At 38.0% G+C, this 18,247-nt stretch overlaps 1 protein-coding gene across 1 annotated transcript in view; it reads left to right on the top strand.

The window, feature by feature from the left end:
* LOC122814292 (SSX family member 2 interacting protein) overlaps positions 1-18,247 on the top strand; it is a 1,175,977-nt gene that overhangs the window by 733,290 nt on the left and 424,440 nt on the right. Inside the window, exon 8 of the mRNA XM_044086880.1 lies at positions 5,759-5,932. Coding sequence (XP_043942815.1) covers positions 5,759-5,932 — 174 coding nt within the window. The remainder of the gene's footprint in view (positions 1-5,758; positions 5,933-18,247) is intronic.

The raw sequence follows: 18,247 nt of genomic DNA, 5'->3' as shown, positions 1-18,247 counted from the left end.
AAAAATTACCATGGAACAAGTTTCACATGCTCTAGAAAATACTGTTAAATTATCTCCTTTTAGAAATCTACTATATACACAATTAATGATCAATAATAATGCTTATTTCACACCAGTTAGACTGAACAAGTTTTACTCAAACTCTTCCCCTTAGTGTCCTTTCTGCCCAAAGACACATGCAGACCTGTTTCACATACTTTGGTATTGCAAATCTGCTCAAAATCTATGGGGTTCATTAAGAGTCAGGTTAGAAAAGATGGGCTATGGGAAAACTACTATTTCATGGGAGTTTGCAATCCTTCACATTACGACAGTCAGAATACCCAAGCAGAAATTCCACATTCTTATCACTCTTTTCATGTTAATGAAACTTTGTATCACTCAAAACTGGTTAGAGAGATCCAAATTAGCATGGGAGGGATACAGAAACATGGCACTTAAATACATCACCGCCCATAAAATGATAACAAGAAATAGTAAAAAAAACATTCCAACTACTAGAAGTTTGAGGGTTTTCTCATTGACCACATTCTTGAGGAATAATGCTCTTTGTAGATATTACAGACATTAGCTTATAATAATCACTACCTTCTGCCCTCTGAATACATGATAATATAATAAGCAGGGGAAATTCTGCAGTTTTATATTAACTGTATAGAAGGTACAAAACAGTAAACTCACTGCTCTACGAGATTTCTCATCGTAGCAGTTGTATAAAGATTGTATAGGTCAAAAATCTTTATATCAAGTCATACTACTATTTTTTTTTTAATGCAAAGCTATGAACAGTACTGCTGCTTATATGCCATTTCTTTTATTGTAACCTTGCTGGTAAATTATCTATATGGTCTTATGCCCCAAAAAAAAAAAAGAAAGAAAAATACCTAGCACTAATGACATGCATAAAATCCTAAAATGAAAAAGAAATGTTTGCAAAAATGTGCGTGTTTGTGTATACACATACATGTGTGTGTGTATATATATATATATATATATATATATATATATATATATATATATAGGGTCTGCTTTAGAACAGCAAACGATCAGATGATTGAATGCTGTTAGAGCGAACACTACATGTCGAACTGGCAAATTAGCGAACGGCCATAGCAGCAAATTTTTTCCCAGAGAAAAAAATTGCTGGGACGGCCGTCCTGGTTGTGACGTTTCCTCCAAAGTTCCGTGATCTCGGAGTTGGTATATTTAAGTAGGGGGGTGTGGGGGGGCGAAGCCCCCGACTTTATTTAGTGTTTAGAGGTTGTTTTTTGTTTGGGGGGGGGGGGTGGGGACAGCAATTTTTTTCCCTGGGAAAAAAATCTCTGTTCTGGATGTTCTCTGTTTTGGATTTTCGACATTTAGGGGTCGATATAACAATGTTCGTTCATCTGATCTTTCGTTGGTATAATATAGACCATATATATATATATATATATATATATATATATATATATTTATATGTATAGCTATATATACATATGTGTGTGTGTGTATGTATATATACATATATGTGGGAGTGCTACAGAATCCTGGAAGACTAAAATCCTGAAAACTCAAAATCCTGAAAACACACAGGATACCAATACTTACTATATTCCAGCACAAGTACATACAGAAACATATTACCCTTCAACTATATGCAGGGGGGCTTGCATGCATGTATGTATATATATATATATATATATATATATGTATATATTTTGATTTATTTATTTTACATTAGTTTACTGGGAGAGTCTGACTGGACACATGTCCTTTTTCAGCAGAGGCCCGGGAAGAAAAGCTCCACATAAAAAAATAGTACAGAAAATGAACAGTAGTACAATACTCAAGTAACAATAAAAGACAATGGACTGTAGGATAAATTAAGCAAATGTAGAACAATACAAAATTAGGCATTCTCAAGCAAAATATTCAACCAAATAATACTTTGATGGATTATTGTAGTATATGATAGGAGAAAGAACCAACCATGGTTACATATAGTATAATATAATTTGAAATAAATATCTTGGTACAGTCAGTACTTGATTGGTCTTAGGAATAAAGATAGATAATGTATATGATAAAAATAGTGACTGAAAGCAGAGAGAGTATCAAAAGCTTTTGATTAAGCTGAGATAGTGGCAGGCCACGTATGTATATATGTATACAAATGTGTATATATATATATATATATATATATATATATATATATATGTGTGTGTGTATGTGTATGCATGTATCACAAACATAAATATAAGTCACAAACATCAGTCTCTGACGCTGGAATAAAAGGTATGTTTCACTGTACCTTTAAATACACAGCAAGCCTATAGTTTTGTAATACGGACATGCTTGCTGAATGGATACTTTGTATCTGAAAATTGTTAGAAAGGTTGTTGGTTTTTTAAGAGTTTATATAAACAAAATGTCTTAATTGTTTATTATTACAGTCTAAGGAAGCGTTCCATTTAGATGTGAAAGTGCTTACTATAATAAACATTTTATTGTAACTGTCATGTTTGCAGTCTCTTCAGTTTTTTTACTTTTGATGTTTACTGCTGGACGGGAAGGCACTTAATTCACTGTAAGATATGTTTTCTCATTCATTGTACTAACAAAAAAGATATAGCCACACAATTTAATTCCTTCTTCACAAACATTATACAAGACATTACCAAGAACCATAGCAAGGATCCACCTAATATCCCAGCTACAGACTTCACTGTATCAAACCCTTTTCTGTTGAACCCATCCAAACTCTGCCCTTTGAATTCTTAAAACAAGCAGCAGATGCCATTGCCTAACCAGTCTCCATCCTCATAAACCGGTTCATATTTGAACAATACGTTCCAAACATCTGGAAAATATCTTACATAATCCCATTGCACAAAGGGGGGGGGGGTACCTGTATAGAGTTCTCAAATTATAGACCCATAGCCATCTTATCACCCCTTTCAAAAATACTGGAAAAGTGCATTCACAGAGAGCTTTTCAGTTACTTTCTATCTAATAACCTCCTCTCTAGTACACAGCATGGTTTTCGTCCAAACCATACTACAACAACCACCCTACTCTGCTTCACCAATACCATTAACCAACATAGAAACAAAAGTAACCTGATATCCTCCATTTTCGTGGTCCTTCCAAAAGCCTTTGAAACAGTCTCTCATCAGAAATTACTTAACAAACTTTCCAGCTTAAAACTCAGTCACTCATCTCTGGCATAGTTCCTCAGCTACATAACTAACTGTGGGCAAGCTGTCAAATGGCAGCATGACCTTTCTGGCCTTTTGTCAGTAAACATGGGAGTTCCACAAGGGTCAATCTTAGGCCCCCTACTCTTCACTATATTCACAAACATGCTTCACTGTGTAACTTCTGTAGCCTCCATTGTACAATACGCTGATGACTCTACTGTTATCTTTGCTGCTCCTACCCTAAATGAACTCCAAATAAAGACACAACCGTCCTTCCCGTTAATTGAAGCCTAGCTATCGGAACAACAGTTAATCTTGAACCCACCCAAAACAAAACTCATGCTTTTTCACCCCAACAAGCCACATGACCCCAGCATCCCATTCCAACTGGACTCTTCCAGTAATACCATAATAACTGTAGACCAAGCAAAAGTTTTAGGTGTACTTATAGACAATGAGCTGAAATTTGCCATGCATCTATTACAAACAATAAAGAAAACACATAAAACTAGGTGCCCTATATAGAATTAAGCCTTTTCTCGCTAATAACACAAGACGGGCAATAGCTAGAACCCACCTACTATCCTCCCTACTTTATGCCTCCCCCATTCTAATCAGTCTATGAAAAACTAATATGGCCAAACTATAGGCATGGTACAATAAATTTGCTAAATTCGCCATTGACTCCCCTCACAGGTCTCACCATTGCTTTGCCTTAGAAAAATGAAAATGACTAGAACTGCCCCAGTACCTATCTTACAATCAACTGATTATGGCCCATAAATTATTTCACCAATCAGAAAAAATTCCTTTTCTTCAACAACTGTTTCTAGCCTACTGCAACACTCAGGTACTCCAATCCAATAATAAATCATTACTGATAGTATCCAAATCCAACAATGTAGCAGGTGGCGCTCTATACTGCATTGCTAAAATTTGGAGTAGTATTCCACAAACAATCGTAAATACAACAAACTTATCTGAATTCAAAAACCTACTTGAAAACTACCTAACAAAAAAAACTCTATCTTCCATCACTAACAGTCAGCATCTCTGCTGTACAAACATAACTATTTTTTATTTCATGGTCACCTCACTAAGATTAAGATTATGTATGTACACTGATATCCAGATTACTACAAAAAAACAGATAATCTGCTAAATAATAGCCCTGTCATCTCTCATTTTTTTAAGTATATAAGTAGTTGTAATGCCTACATATATAGAAATTTGTATTCTGTAACATTATTTCATTAGGGTGTGTATTAGTAAAAACTTGTTTTCATTCAGAATGTTTTTTATACTACTGTGTAGAGCTCTATATAATCACTATACTCATGTGAACAAATGTATGATATATGATGTACAACTTGCATGATGTTGATACTCTATATAATCACAATATCTGTATGTCCAATTGATGTATGATGTATATAACTTGTATGGTGGTGGTGATGTATGTTTATGGAGTTTTTCTCCCCAGCCCTCCGCTGAAAATGGGCTCTGTCCCAGTCGGACTTTCCTAGTAAACAAATGATAAGTAAATTAAAATAAATGTTTGAATAATCACTGCTACAGTAGCTGCCCTCTTCCTCCATCCCCCATAATTTTAGTGCATTTATACTAGGTTGTGAATTTTTGTTGGTCCTGTCTTTGTCATTTCAGGGCTAATCCTCCCTCTCTGTGGCATGAAAGCTCTAATGAGCTTGGGGTTCAAACCTGTGTTTCACATCTGTTCAGCTCAAGCTGACTGACACAGTTCCTTAGAAGGTGCCCTGAAGCTTTGGAACTTGGCAGGCTGTTGTATCCTTGGCAAGACATAACCTGTATAACTAAGGGTAAAGCAGCAGTGATGATTCAGATATCTGCTTTTATTATAATTTTACTTACACAACTTTCCAGTTTCAAAGAAGGTTTTTTATGAAGTCTGTAACGATATGACCTGACTAGACTGTGTGTATTTCTAAAGCATTACTGCTTTGACATAGTCTCTATATCTAGACTAGTCTTTGCTAGGGCACTCCTAATTAAACTTCTTGTCTAGTCCTCTACTATCTTCCCTCTTCGTTGCCATCATGTTTTAGAAATACATAGGTGAAACCCTTTCTGATTTCCAATCCATGTAAGATTGTTTTGTAAAACAAACAAAAAAAAAACACACCTACTGTAACTCCATACCCTTATAGGCTGAAATTAGAATGGTATGGACCGTTCTTTCACCTCATTGACAGGTTTTACACTTTGTGGTAGTTAGCAATTTAAAGGTGAAGGTCCAATTTTTTAATGTGTCTTTTCATTGTCTGGAGAATTTCACTTAAAAGATAAAAGTGAGCATGATGAGAAGAAAGCTTTGAATCAAGGATACCCTTCTGCTGTTTAAAATAATGTATAAGTCAAGATCCTTATGATTTCAGTCATCTTTGGTCTGGAGTTACATTAACCTGCTGCAGTAACAAACTTTCTGATCTTTTACTTGCTAACCATGCGATTCATTAAGTATTTAACTTGTTACCACTCTTGAATAAATTGTCTCACTCATCTTTATCTACTTTATCAACATTTCTTTTTAAATGTAGCACCAGTTCAGTACACCATGTGATGATGAGACATCTTCCATGTTAAAAGACTGCTACTTGCTGGAAGACAAAGAACGGCTTAAGGAAGAATGGAGGCTTTTTGATGAGCAAAAAAAGAATTTTGAGAGAGAGAGAAGAAGTTTCACTGAAGCAGCCATTAGATTAGGACGTGAGGTAACCGGTTATTTATTGTTAATCTTGGTAGTGAATGCAGTTAGTTCTAATTTAGGGAAATTGATTTATGAACCCTACATCTAGTTCTGAAAATTTCTTGCATGTGTTATTCATTTTTCTAGACTCTTTCTGTAGAAAATATGGTGTAATACAACAAATTTTGTTTTTTTGAGCTGTATGGTACATAAATATGATTTCTTGCAGTAGTTTTCATTTAGATGTCCATAAGATTTTTTCTTAAATTTTTCATCTTTCCTAAGGTCTTAGCAGTAGCCAAGACTTGCTTTTTTTGTCCAGTTATGCTGTTTCAGGAAGCTTTAGCTTTCCCAAAGGCCTCATTCATTTTATGCATAATGTAGGTCAGATACTTGATTTGCTGCCTAAGTCTTGTTAAGTATTTGGCTGCCCAAGGCTAAAGTGGAACAGTGGGGATTCATGTTAAATCCACTCATCTATACATAACCCCTTTTTTTCCATTTTTTTTTTTGCACATGTGGTTGGGGTGTCCCTTCAACAGTGTCAATCATCTAGAACCAGTGTTAACACCATCAGGTAGATAGACCTGCTGCAGTTGTTCTTCCATACCACACACATACAGCCAATTTAGTGTCTCCACTCCATCTGCTGCATGTCTGCATGTGTTTGGAATACGGGAGGAAACCAGATCACCTGGAGAAAACCCACACGGGCACAGGGAGAACATGTAGACTCCACATAGAAGACACCCCAACCAAGAATCAAAACAAATCTAAGTAGCTGGATTCTGTGAATGAGTGTGAAGCTGAAATACTATGTTCAGTATAAGACTGTTAAGTGCACCATTATGCAGTGTCCAAGTTGCTATAAAAAATGAGTTATAGACGTACTGTGGAAGCTTGTTAGTTTTGTGAAGATTGGGTGAAGATAGATGAAGGCTGCCAGCCTAGCCAGATAGAATTTTGGAGATAATTCTGTCATTTGTAAATATCAATGTAAACCACAGTCTTGTTGTCTTAAATGGTAAAAATAGTCTTACATGTGGAACTGGAAAAAATGTAATAACAGTGCACTCTACTGACCAAGTAAAGCATTGTGTGACCCTTTGATGTGTAAAACTCGGAGCCAATAAGTCTAGAGGGCGGCATCCTGCCTGTTGTTTTAAGGCCAGAGTTAATGGTCAGAATTTGCATGCATAAATGCCATTTATTGCTCTGGTTTCTGCCCAGAGCGGAAGAATGTAAATGTAGTTTCTGAATCCAGGGAAGTGTGAAGAATTGTGTAATGTGAACCAGGAATGTTATTTTAAAAACAGAGAGAATCAGAGAGCATTAAGCATTTTTTGTCGTGACCATCCAACTCACCAGCACTGTCTTGCTCTATGTGTAAGTTTATCTTAGACTTGTATTTTCTCTTAGAAATAGCTAAAAACTAGAAATATTAGACTAAGTGTTTTTCTGTGATGTCAGAACTGTACTACTGGATTATTAGTATTTCTCTGATCTCTGAACTCTTGACTAGCACTGTGCAGTAAAAGTATTGTCTTGTGTTTTGACTGTTTGTTATTAAATATTTTTAAACTCTTTCAACTGTGGCTGTTTTTGTAGAGACAATTTAAGCTCTTTAGAGTACTTGCATGCCTTTGGTAAAATTGTACAAAGCCACTCCAATAGCTTTAGCCCTGGGCTATACTACCAATTGGATAATAATAATGCACAGCAATAATTGGACACCCTTTTAAGGGCCTTTGAGTAGCTGATAAATGTTAGTGGGTGGTGGCAGCTGGTACTACTGTATAGCCTGAGAAAAAGGGGCATAGCTGGAAAACCTATGCCAGCCTTCCCCAGGAGTGTCTGTGTGGTTGTATAAACTCTTCTCAAAGTGTGTGTGTGTCAGTGTCAGCTACTTGGGCAGGGACATGAAGCACTGGTTGGACAGAGAGAGTGCTGGAGGTTTTAGCTTGCCCACTAAGCTGAGATCTGGACCCTATAGCTGTGCCAGTGGGGAGTCTTATTGGGGATCTGGAGAGCAAGGGAGTGACCAGTTCTGGACTGACTGTGATCTCTGTGTGCTCTTAAGGGAAATTGCACTTTACTGTGTGTATTTGTTATTCTTTCCTCCTATTTGAGATGCCCCTCACTGATGTTAGTGGTGAGGATTGAAGCTCCTTGATTGCTCGGCCAGGGCATGGGCGTCACAAGTTTCATGAGAAAAATGAAATACTTGGATTCTGTTTAGCAAAAACATGAGATTAGGAGGTACTGTTCATGTCCGTAACATGAAAGCAAAGATGTCGACCTTCAGAATGAAAATGGAGGCTAGCATCTGAGATGGGAAGGAAGGATTGATGACTCATCTTTACTTCCACTTTTCTTTCCCACTTCCAGTACTCAAAAAATATTGCAGATTTGGAGTATTATATATCTAGATTCAAGAACAAAACAATGTGCTTTTTTGCTTACTATGAAAGACAACTTGTAGTACCTATGTTTTTTCCTTCTGGAAAGGTGGCTTGGGTCTGTGACTGTGGCAGATCAGGTAAGGTTACACTGCAAAATTCATGACACTTCATCAGTATAACTGAAAAGCATTCCTTTTTTCTGACTTTTGTGCTTAATCAACAGATTGGTTTATTATAGAATCTTCAGCATTGCCACATTCTGGGCCTTGCCTATGTTTTCGACAGTACTAGCTTTTGAGAGTTAGCTCTGCCAAAGAGTATTTCAGAGACACACACACACACACACACACACACACACACACACACACACACACACACACACACACACACACACACACACACACACTCACACTCTGCTGGTGCCTTAAGAGCATGTCAGCATTTCTGTTTTTGTTTAGTAAGCTGTTCAAGGGTGACGCAGTGGTTTATTTGTTAGTGTCACTAACTCACAGCTGTTGGTTCTCAGTTCATTACTTAAACGGAATGCTTTTGTGATGGAGTATGCATGTTCCTTCTGCGTGCTTGTATTTTTACTGGGTACTGTGGTTTCCTTCTACATCCCAAAAACATGCTGAAAGTAAATTTGTGTTCCTCTAGATTGCCAATAGGCACATGCCAAAGCTGGGTGAGTCTGTTTGTGCATTCAGCTGTAGATTGATGGCCTATCTAGGATTAGTTTCCTGCCTTATGCCCACTGAATGCCAAGATTTACTTTGGATGACTCACAGCCATGAACTGGATAAAGTGGCTATCAGGAAAAGAATGAATTATTTGTATCCAAGTTAATTTAGCCACATTCCTTTCTCTAGGTCAAGATTGTATTTGCTATTACTTTCCACCTGATCTGATTTTATTTTTAAGCAGTTGAATAGTGTCCCCCTTGCATAAAGTGATGTGTGTAATGTTGACACACTACCACCATTGGATGGTGTGCATTATTAAATAAATTAGATCTTACCTTATGCCCTTGTAAGTTTTATTGTCACTTCAGTCATATGACTACATTTTCCATTTGCTAGCATTTGGCTAACAGTGCATCATTCTTTAGAGATACTTTTTCATTTTTATTCTTTAATGTGCATCATTGGAAAATTCTTGCAGCCCTTACTAAAAACTACAGGCCTTGTTTTACTAATCTTCCTCTTGAAGGAAAAAACATGCTTTGCAGAAGCCCTTGGCAGCCTGAAGTTTGGATATGTGTGTGTGTGTGTTTTTATATATATATATATATATATATATATATATATATATATATATATATATATATATAATGTGTGTGTGTTTTATATATATATATATATATATATATATATATATATATATATATATATATATATATATATATATATATATATATGTATATATATATATATATATATATATATATATATATATATATATATATATATATATATATATACATATACATATAGATATATATATGTGTGTGTATATATATATATATGTATATAGATACATATAAATAGATACACACACACACACACACACACACACACACACACACACACACATATATATATATATATATATATATATATATATATGTATATATATACAGCTATAGATATATGTATGTATATCTGTGTGTGTGTATCTTTATCTATTTATATGTATCTGTATACATATATATATATATATATATATATATATATATATATATATATACACACACGCATCTATATATATATATATATATATATATATATATATATATATATATATATATGCACACACATACATATACACACACACACACACATATATATATATATATATATATATATATATATATATACACACACACACAGATGTACATACATATATCTACAGCTGTATATCTATATATATATATATATGTGTGTGTGTGCATATGTATATAGATACATATAAATAGATACACACACATATACACACACATATACACACACATATACACACACATATACACACACATATACACACACATATACACACACATATACACACACATATACACACATATACACACATATACACACATATATATATATATATATATATATATATATATATATATATATATAGATATACAGCTATAGATATATGTATGTATATCTGTGTGTGTGTGTGTGTGTGGATATATATATATATATATATATATATATGTGTGTGTATATGGGTCCACTTCAAATATGTGAAAGACAATTTACCCAAAAACGAAGTTACCAAGACGACAACACTGAATCGTTACATTACCGAATTACCGACAGGTTACAGAGGAAGTATGCGCCTGGCCAACAGCCAGTGAAAACACACACGACAGCACATCAAACCCACCCAGGTAGGGGGCTATGCCCCCCACATGTGCCCTACCTAAATATACCAAGTCTGGGATCACACTACAGTGGGGAAAATGGCATATCTATTCATGATGGCCAAGCACATACTTTCCCTGTAAACAGCTTTGGTAATGTGGTCATTTGGAAATGTAACACTTCAGTGTTGTCATCTCTGTAAACTCATCTTCGGGTAAGTGGTCTTGCATTTATATAAAGTACACCTATATATATATATATATTTATCAAAACTGTTGTGGAAGTTCCCTATTTTATTAGATCTTAATATTGATGACTCTCTGCACTACCAGTGGTTAAGCCCCTTAATATTCAGGTATTCAGGCACTGGCATTAAAAATAAAGAAATGTATGTTCATTATTGTCTATTGTCTTGCATTTAGTAAATGGGGGGAGAGAGCCCAGTACAAAGACCGGCTAGAGCGTTTATCAAGATCATCTCGAGAATCATCAATCATCATAAAAAAAAAAAAAAAAAAAAAAAGCAGAAAATAAAGAATCCAGAGCCTTGAACCAAGTCCAGGCCTAACATCTTTAAAGTCCACTGTGACCGCAGTCACTTCTCTTCTTTGGCAATTGGGTTATCATCATCTTTAAGCAGTTTGTGCCATTGATCAGACAAAAGTAAGAGTGTTGAGGCACACCACAGGCTTTTGCCCTCACTTGCTGACTTGGGCAAAGAGATGCCCTTAAAGTGAAAACTGTAGTCTACAGGAAGTGTTTCTACTATGAATTCTGCTTTGACTCAAGAATTAATGAATTCCAACCTTTCCCAAGAAGTTGTTTCCTTCTTGCAGGTTTTTTTTCGCACCTTTCTGTTTTCTTTGTCCCATCTGTGGATTTTAGTATTCTGAAATGATATATGAAAACCTATTCCAGCAATTAAACAAGTTGCCAACACCATGATCTCATACTGGCTTTTCAGTCCCTTGCACCTCCCCTGGCACTCACTTCTTCATAATGCTTTAGCATTTGTCAAATGTACCGCTTTTGTTATTGTTGGAAGAGGTGCAGGAGTGGTCTGAATGTGCTTAGGAAATGTCTGTCTTTGCTGGAGACTACTGTGGAATAATACACACTTTTCTCTTTTGCTAATCCTCCTACTAAAAAAAAAATCCTTTGCAGAAACCCATAGCAGTCTCAAGCATGGAGACCATATATTCTGTTTAGAAGTTTCTGAATGATGAGTTATTCTGCTGACTAAACAAGTAACTGGGTGCAGGGATTGCTGACTGAAATAAGCAAATTCTGGCCCTCCCTTTATTAAAAAGGCAGTTCAGTTAGCGTGGTAATGTGATAAGAAAAAATTCCCACCCATAAGTCTCTCCTTTTGGCAAGGTATGACTTTGGGAAAAAGGCAAATCAAGCTCTGAAAATCTGTACTCCTTCTCTTACTTGAATAAGAAATCAAAACCAGCAATAATTGAGGCATTATGCATGCAAAACTTTAATCAAACTACTAAGAAATGGTTGTTGTATATGCACCCTGCAGTCTAATAAAAGTATCACGTTCCTTTTGAGAGTAGATTGTTGGGTAGTAATATGGCACTTGAAAAAGTGAGTTGGGAAATTTGATTTTATCTCATTTTCAGGGAGACGTGATCTACATTTCGGAATGGCCCATCAGCTGGAATATTTTCATGTCTGTTAGTATATGGGACATGTACTACAGAAATCAGGGAGAGTTGTGTACAGCTCCCTGTTGAAATTTCAGCACTTGTAATACCAGATGCTGACACTGAATTAAAAAGACTGAAAATGCAGGAGAAGAGGAGATATCAAACCTGATTCATTCCCTTTAAACTTATTTTTTTTTGCAAGGGAGCAAGCCCTCTTCACCCCACAGATTTATAAATAACCTATCCACCTCAGACTTATACAAGTCCATTTTTTTGTCCATTCCATCCCCATGTATTGTGACTCGCTCATACGGGTCCTAACATTTTAAGTGGTTACAGTTATGTACAACTTGAACATGATTCTCATGCCCCATGGTAGAACTATGACTTTGTCAAGATAGCATTCAGGTGATCTGGAAGTGGGGCTCTACAGAAATTAATTTATTCTCTGTTATGAGAGTGCTATATTATCTAATTTTATTAGTGTCTCCAGTTTTTTTTATTTATTTTTTTTTGCAGGTGGGATGGGTGCAGTTCGTGCTGGATGCATTCTTGATGAGCTGGGAAATAATATTTCTACCACACACACACACACACACACACACACACACACACACACACACACACACACACTTCCCTTACTGTGTAATGCTGGTGCAATTTTGTTACAAAGCCATGGCTTACTGTCGGTGCTTAACGGTAGTCCAGAAGACCCTGGTTCCAGGCTTTTTAAGTCTTGGACTCTGTAGCGGCTGTTCTACTTCAGGCATTGGGAGCACCACTACATTAGCAGCTTAGTCTCAGTGCGACTGTATGGTTGCTGCGGTACTTCCTGTTCAGTAAGTGTATTTACCTGAGATGGCTTCAGAATTTCTTCAGAATTTACTGGTCTACCTGCAAAGTCTAGTTGTAAAGATTTGCTGTCTCCAAGAGATATATTTTTCCTCATCTTCCCATCAGTCTCTTTGGTCATTGTCTTTCTTGCTCTTCTTGTTAATCGAGATTTAATTAATGCAAAATCAAGATACATACCTTTTTGTGTTATGCTGTGCTATAAGGCAGGACCTTTGACCAGCAAATACTAGTTAAGCAGTTTCTGAGGAGGATCCTTTTTCTCTGGCCTCTGGTGAGTAATCCCTGTCCAACATGACATCTGACCTTCCTAATTGTCATGCTTTTTAGTCAGCAAATTGGAAAACTCTAGTTGGCATAGAAGTTGTTACATAGAAGAAACATGGTTGCCTTGGTTTGACTGATTTTTAGCTGCAGTCTCTTATGTGTAATTATTGATGTTCATGTTTCACTGTTGCAGTCATCACATTTGGGTTATCTGCTTGCAGTAGCCCTCATTCGGCCTGATTATCAAAGTCTTGGGTCCTGCGTCGGTTGCTGTCTCATCTTCCATAATGTCAGGTAGTCATGGGTATAAAGCATTACATCCGTCTTTCTTGCCTTGTGGTGCCCGAGGCAGAAGCAGTTCGCAAGTGCCGGTTGGCCGACTCCTGACATTTTCGTTTCGAGTTTCAGATCCAAAGTCTTCAACTAAGCTAAGTACCCCATTGGGGAACCTTTTTCTTGCTCTAAACCGATGTCAGTAAAAGTTAACAATTGTATTTCTTGTGGAAAGGAAATACCTCATAACGATTTTCATTCATACTGCATTTCTTGCTTAGGCCCAGACCATGATGTAACTCGCTGTCGGTTTTGTGCATTATTCAAACCTCGTACTATTCGTTGTCAGTTCATTTATGCATCTAAATATTTTGGTACTGTGTTCAATTATACAGAAATGGCTTTGGTAAGCCACCCGACTTGCATGAGTAATGTTTTTCTTTGGATTGCTGTTGCATTATTACTGGCTATTGCAGTATTACTTGACTTTTGAAATATCCTGCCAAGGATAGATATGCATCCGGACAGAATACCAAAGCCTGAGCTCCTTCCTGTCACACTATTCATTTGATATATGACTTCAGTGCAAGAGAAGGAGGGACATATGGCCATGAATCACCTTAGAACTTTCTTTTGCTGCTAGCCCAAGCACTGAGCTCTTGATTCAACTTTGGTTTCAACCATCAGATCCATGTGGTTTTCCTTTGCTTTGGGCAGGTAAGTAACCCATTGGAGACACTTCCTTCGTAATTTGTGACTAGTATATTTTGTTCAGTGTCACCTTAGAGGGAAAATTGTGATTGCAGGAGACAAATTCCTTACAAGGACGGTCACTCTGTGTTTATGTGGTACTTTTCCGTTAACTCCCAACCAGATGTTCATCGTGTTTCACTGCTGCAGTCATTACACTTGGGTTATCCTCCCGTCAGGCGGTCCCGCAGTCGGCCAGAGTTCCGAAGTCTTGGTCCGGCGTCGGTTGCTGTCGTTTCTTCCCTGATGTCAGTGCACCAGGGCTATATAAGATGCAGCCAACGCCATTTTCTCCAGTCTTTCTTGCCGCACGGTGCCCGAAGCAAAACTAGTTTGCAAGTGCCGGTCGGCCGACTCCTGAGATTTTCAATTAGAATTTCAGAACCGAAGTCTTCAATAAAGCTAAGTATCCCGTTGGGGAAACTTTTTCTTGCCTCAGACCGATGTCAGTAAAAGTTAATAATTGTCTTTCTTGTGGGAAGCAAATACCTCATAAGGATTTTCATTCTTACTGTATTCCATGCCTAGGCCCAGACCACGACGTCACTAGTTGTCGGTTTTGTGCTAGATTTAACAAACGCACTATTAAACGTCTGTTTGAATTTGCTCGCCATTACTTTGGCCGAAGGTTTAATTATAACATGCCATCAGAACAACCGACGACTGGAATACACAAAAAATGCAAAGGCAAGGATAAGGACAGGCATCCAAGGCCCAAAACTGACGATGAAGCCTCTTCTAGGCCAGTCGCCGGTCCTCAGTGAGGCGCTTTCGCAGTCCCTGACACCCGCTACCTCAGAGCCACAGGCCGCCTCCGACTCCCATGTGGAGATGTTTAGGCCTCTGGATACTCAAGGTGTTGGGCCTACGGAAACTAACCCTTCAGATGGGTCCGGAGCCGCTGAGCAGGCATCGGCTTCTGAGGGTGTTTTCAGACCTTCACAGCTTACCATAAAAACTACAGCCAAGTCTAAAACTCCATTAAAGACAAAGAAGCAATACAGCATTCACCTGGACAGGCCTCCATGCCTAAAAAATAGATGCTCAAAATGGCCGAAGACTTAATTACTCTGATCAGGGGTTCCCATCCCCCTCCTGATAAAATGCTTAGGCAGGATACAGACTAGGATTCCTCTGACCAGGTTTCCATTTCTTCTGATTCCTCTTCAAACCAGAGATACTCTTTTACCCCCCCTATGAGGACTCTGATGCAGAAGAATCAATTCCTTCAGCCTCTCCTCCTGAGGATTACTCTTTTGGGGAAACTTTACATACCATGAGGGAGCATTTCCATTGGGAGGGCCAGGATTACTCAGAATCCAAGAAAAGGCTCAGAGACTTTCTTTTATTGCCTCAGCACAGCCCCCTTGCTATTCTGCCAGTGTTAGATATTGTGGATGATGTGTTCTCTGAATCCAGTTTAAATCCTGATTCTTTGCTCCCTGCTTCAGTCAAGCCAGACAGGTACTACAGAGTCCCTGACTCCCACAAATTTCTTTATAAAAGCCCTGTTGCTGACCCAGAAACTATTTCCCAGGGTCCCAAAGGGGTAAAGGCTTCCATGCCTAAAACTCCAGTTCCCTCTGACAGGGATTGTAGAGCATTAGACAGATGGGGGAAGAAAGTTTACACTTCTGCAACTTTAGCAGTGAGAGCTTTAAATTGCCAGTTTCACATGCTTAAATACCAACAGTATTTAATGTCTCTGTTAAAACAAAATGCTTACAAGTTCAGAACATCCTGATTATAAGGAAATGCAGGATTTATTGCATGCAGCTGAACAAGTAGGAAAACATACTCTACAATGTGGTTTTCATTCATTAGAGGCTTCTTGTAGAGCAGCAGTTGCAGGATCTGTGATTCGAAGGCATGCTTGGTTAAAAGAACAAGGTTTACCGGATTATGTTAAGGCAAAATTATTGGATGCTCCTTTACAGCAGGATGTTTTATTTGGTGTTAAGGCAGAAGAGGTATTAAAGAAAATGGAGGATAAGGCAAAATCTATGCAAACAGTGAAGGATTTCTTACAGGTACAGCCACCTCGATTTAGCAGAAATTGGCCTTCAAAGAATTGGTCCTTTCCAGTGCCAGACAGACAACAAAGAGGCAGATACAGATGCCCAAGAGGCAGATCTCAGCCCCAAGTCTCTTACAGACCACGATAGTGGGGTGCTTCAACCCCAAAAGGAGGTGAAGACAAGTCACAACTTTATAGGAAACAGTCCCAATGACTTCCCCCTTCAAATGCCAAGCACTTACCTTTTGGCAGCTCCCTTAGGGGGAAAACTGGCAATTTTCTCAAAATTGGCATATAATCACCCAAGACAAATGGGTTCTGAATATTGTGTCTCAAGGTTACAGGTTCCACATTCACACTCTACCAAGGCTGAAAGGAATGCCACACCTGCCACAAAATCAATGGGCAGAGGCACAAAAACAAATTACAGCCCTCATGGACATGACATGAGAGCTATTCAAAAAGTGCCACAACAGGGACAAGGATTTTACTCTACTTTTCCTGGTCCCCATAAAGGACAAAGCCTGGAGACCCATACTAGACCTTTCTACTCTAAATACTTACCTGGATGTTCCGAAATTCAAAATGTTGACACTACAGCAGCTTCTACCCATGCTGGGCAAGAAGGCTTGGCTTGTTACTTTGGACCTCAAAGAGGCATACCTGCATGTCCCTATCAGACAAAATTGCAGAAGATACCTCAGATTCATAGCTGGTTCAATGCATTACCAGTTCTCTGCACTGCCCATTAGCTTATCTACTGTGCCCAGGGTCTTCACAAAATGCCTGGCACAGTAATTGTATTTTGCAGACAAAAGGAATTCAAATATATCCATACTTGGACGACTGCCTTATTCAAGCAGAGAGCAAGGACATTCTTCTAAAGCATCTGCCATTTGTAAAAAGGTTGCTAATTTGCCTGGGGTACACAGTAAACGAAAAGAAGTCAAAACTAGTGCCCTCACAAGAGATAATATTCCTGGGTGCCAGCTTAAATACAACGGCCCAGATGGCTTATCTCACGCCAGACAAGCAAGGACAACTGACTCAGTACTTTCAATTGATGGCAACAAAAACCTAACGCCCTGCAAGAAAAATTCTGCAGACCTTGGGATTCATGGCATCCTGCATACTACTAATTCCATATGCCAGACTGCATATGAGGAAATTACAATGGTACCTAATAAGTGTTTGGACTCAACACTGTCACAGTTTGGAAGCAGTAATACCACTAATTCCCTGCCTACAACAGGAGTTTCAATGGTGAGCACAGGCATGTCACCTCAACAAGGGACAGCCTTTTATTCTACCCACAGCCAGGCAGACACTAACAACAGATGCTTCGGATTACGCCTGGGGAGCACACATGGCAGGAAAATACATTCAGGGCAAGTGGGCCGCAGAGCAAATGCATCTTCACATCAATCAAAAAGAGATGTTAGCTGTGCAAAATGCCCTAACAGCTTTCAAGGACCTTCTGCATCCAGGACAACTATTATTAAAGACAGACAACACCACAGTTATGTGGTACATAAACAAGCAAGGGGGCACTCATTCTTATCCCCTATGCAGACAAGCCATGACCTTGTGGAATACAGCTCTAACCTATCAAGTTAATCTGCAAGCACAATTCCTGCCAGGAAAGAAAAATACTCTGGCAGACGACTTAAGCAGAAACATCATGGATCCTCACGAGTGGAAATTAATTCCACAAGCATTCAACGTGATAACGCAAAAATGGGGATG

The sequence above is a fragment of the Protopterus annectens genome, chromosome 10.part0 (assembly GCF_019279795.1).
Source record: "Protopterus annectens isolate FY-2018-M chromosome 10.part0, PAN1.0, whole genome shotgun sequence".
In the NCBI taxonomy this organism is placed as follows: Eukaryota; Metazoa; Chordata; order Ceratodontiformes; family Protopteridae; genus Protopterus; species Protopterus annectens.
This window is presented reverse-complemented; position numbering and strand designations above follow the sequence as displayed.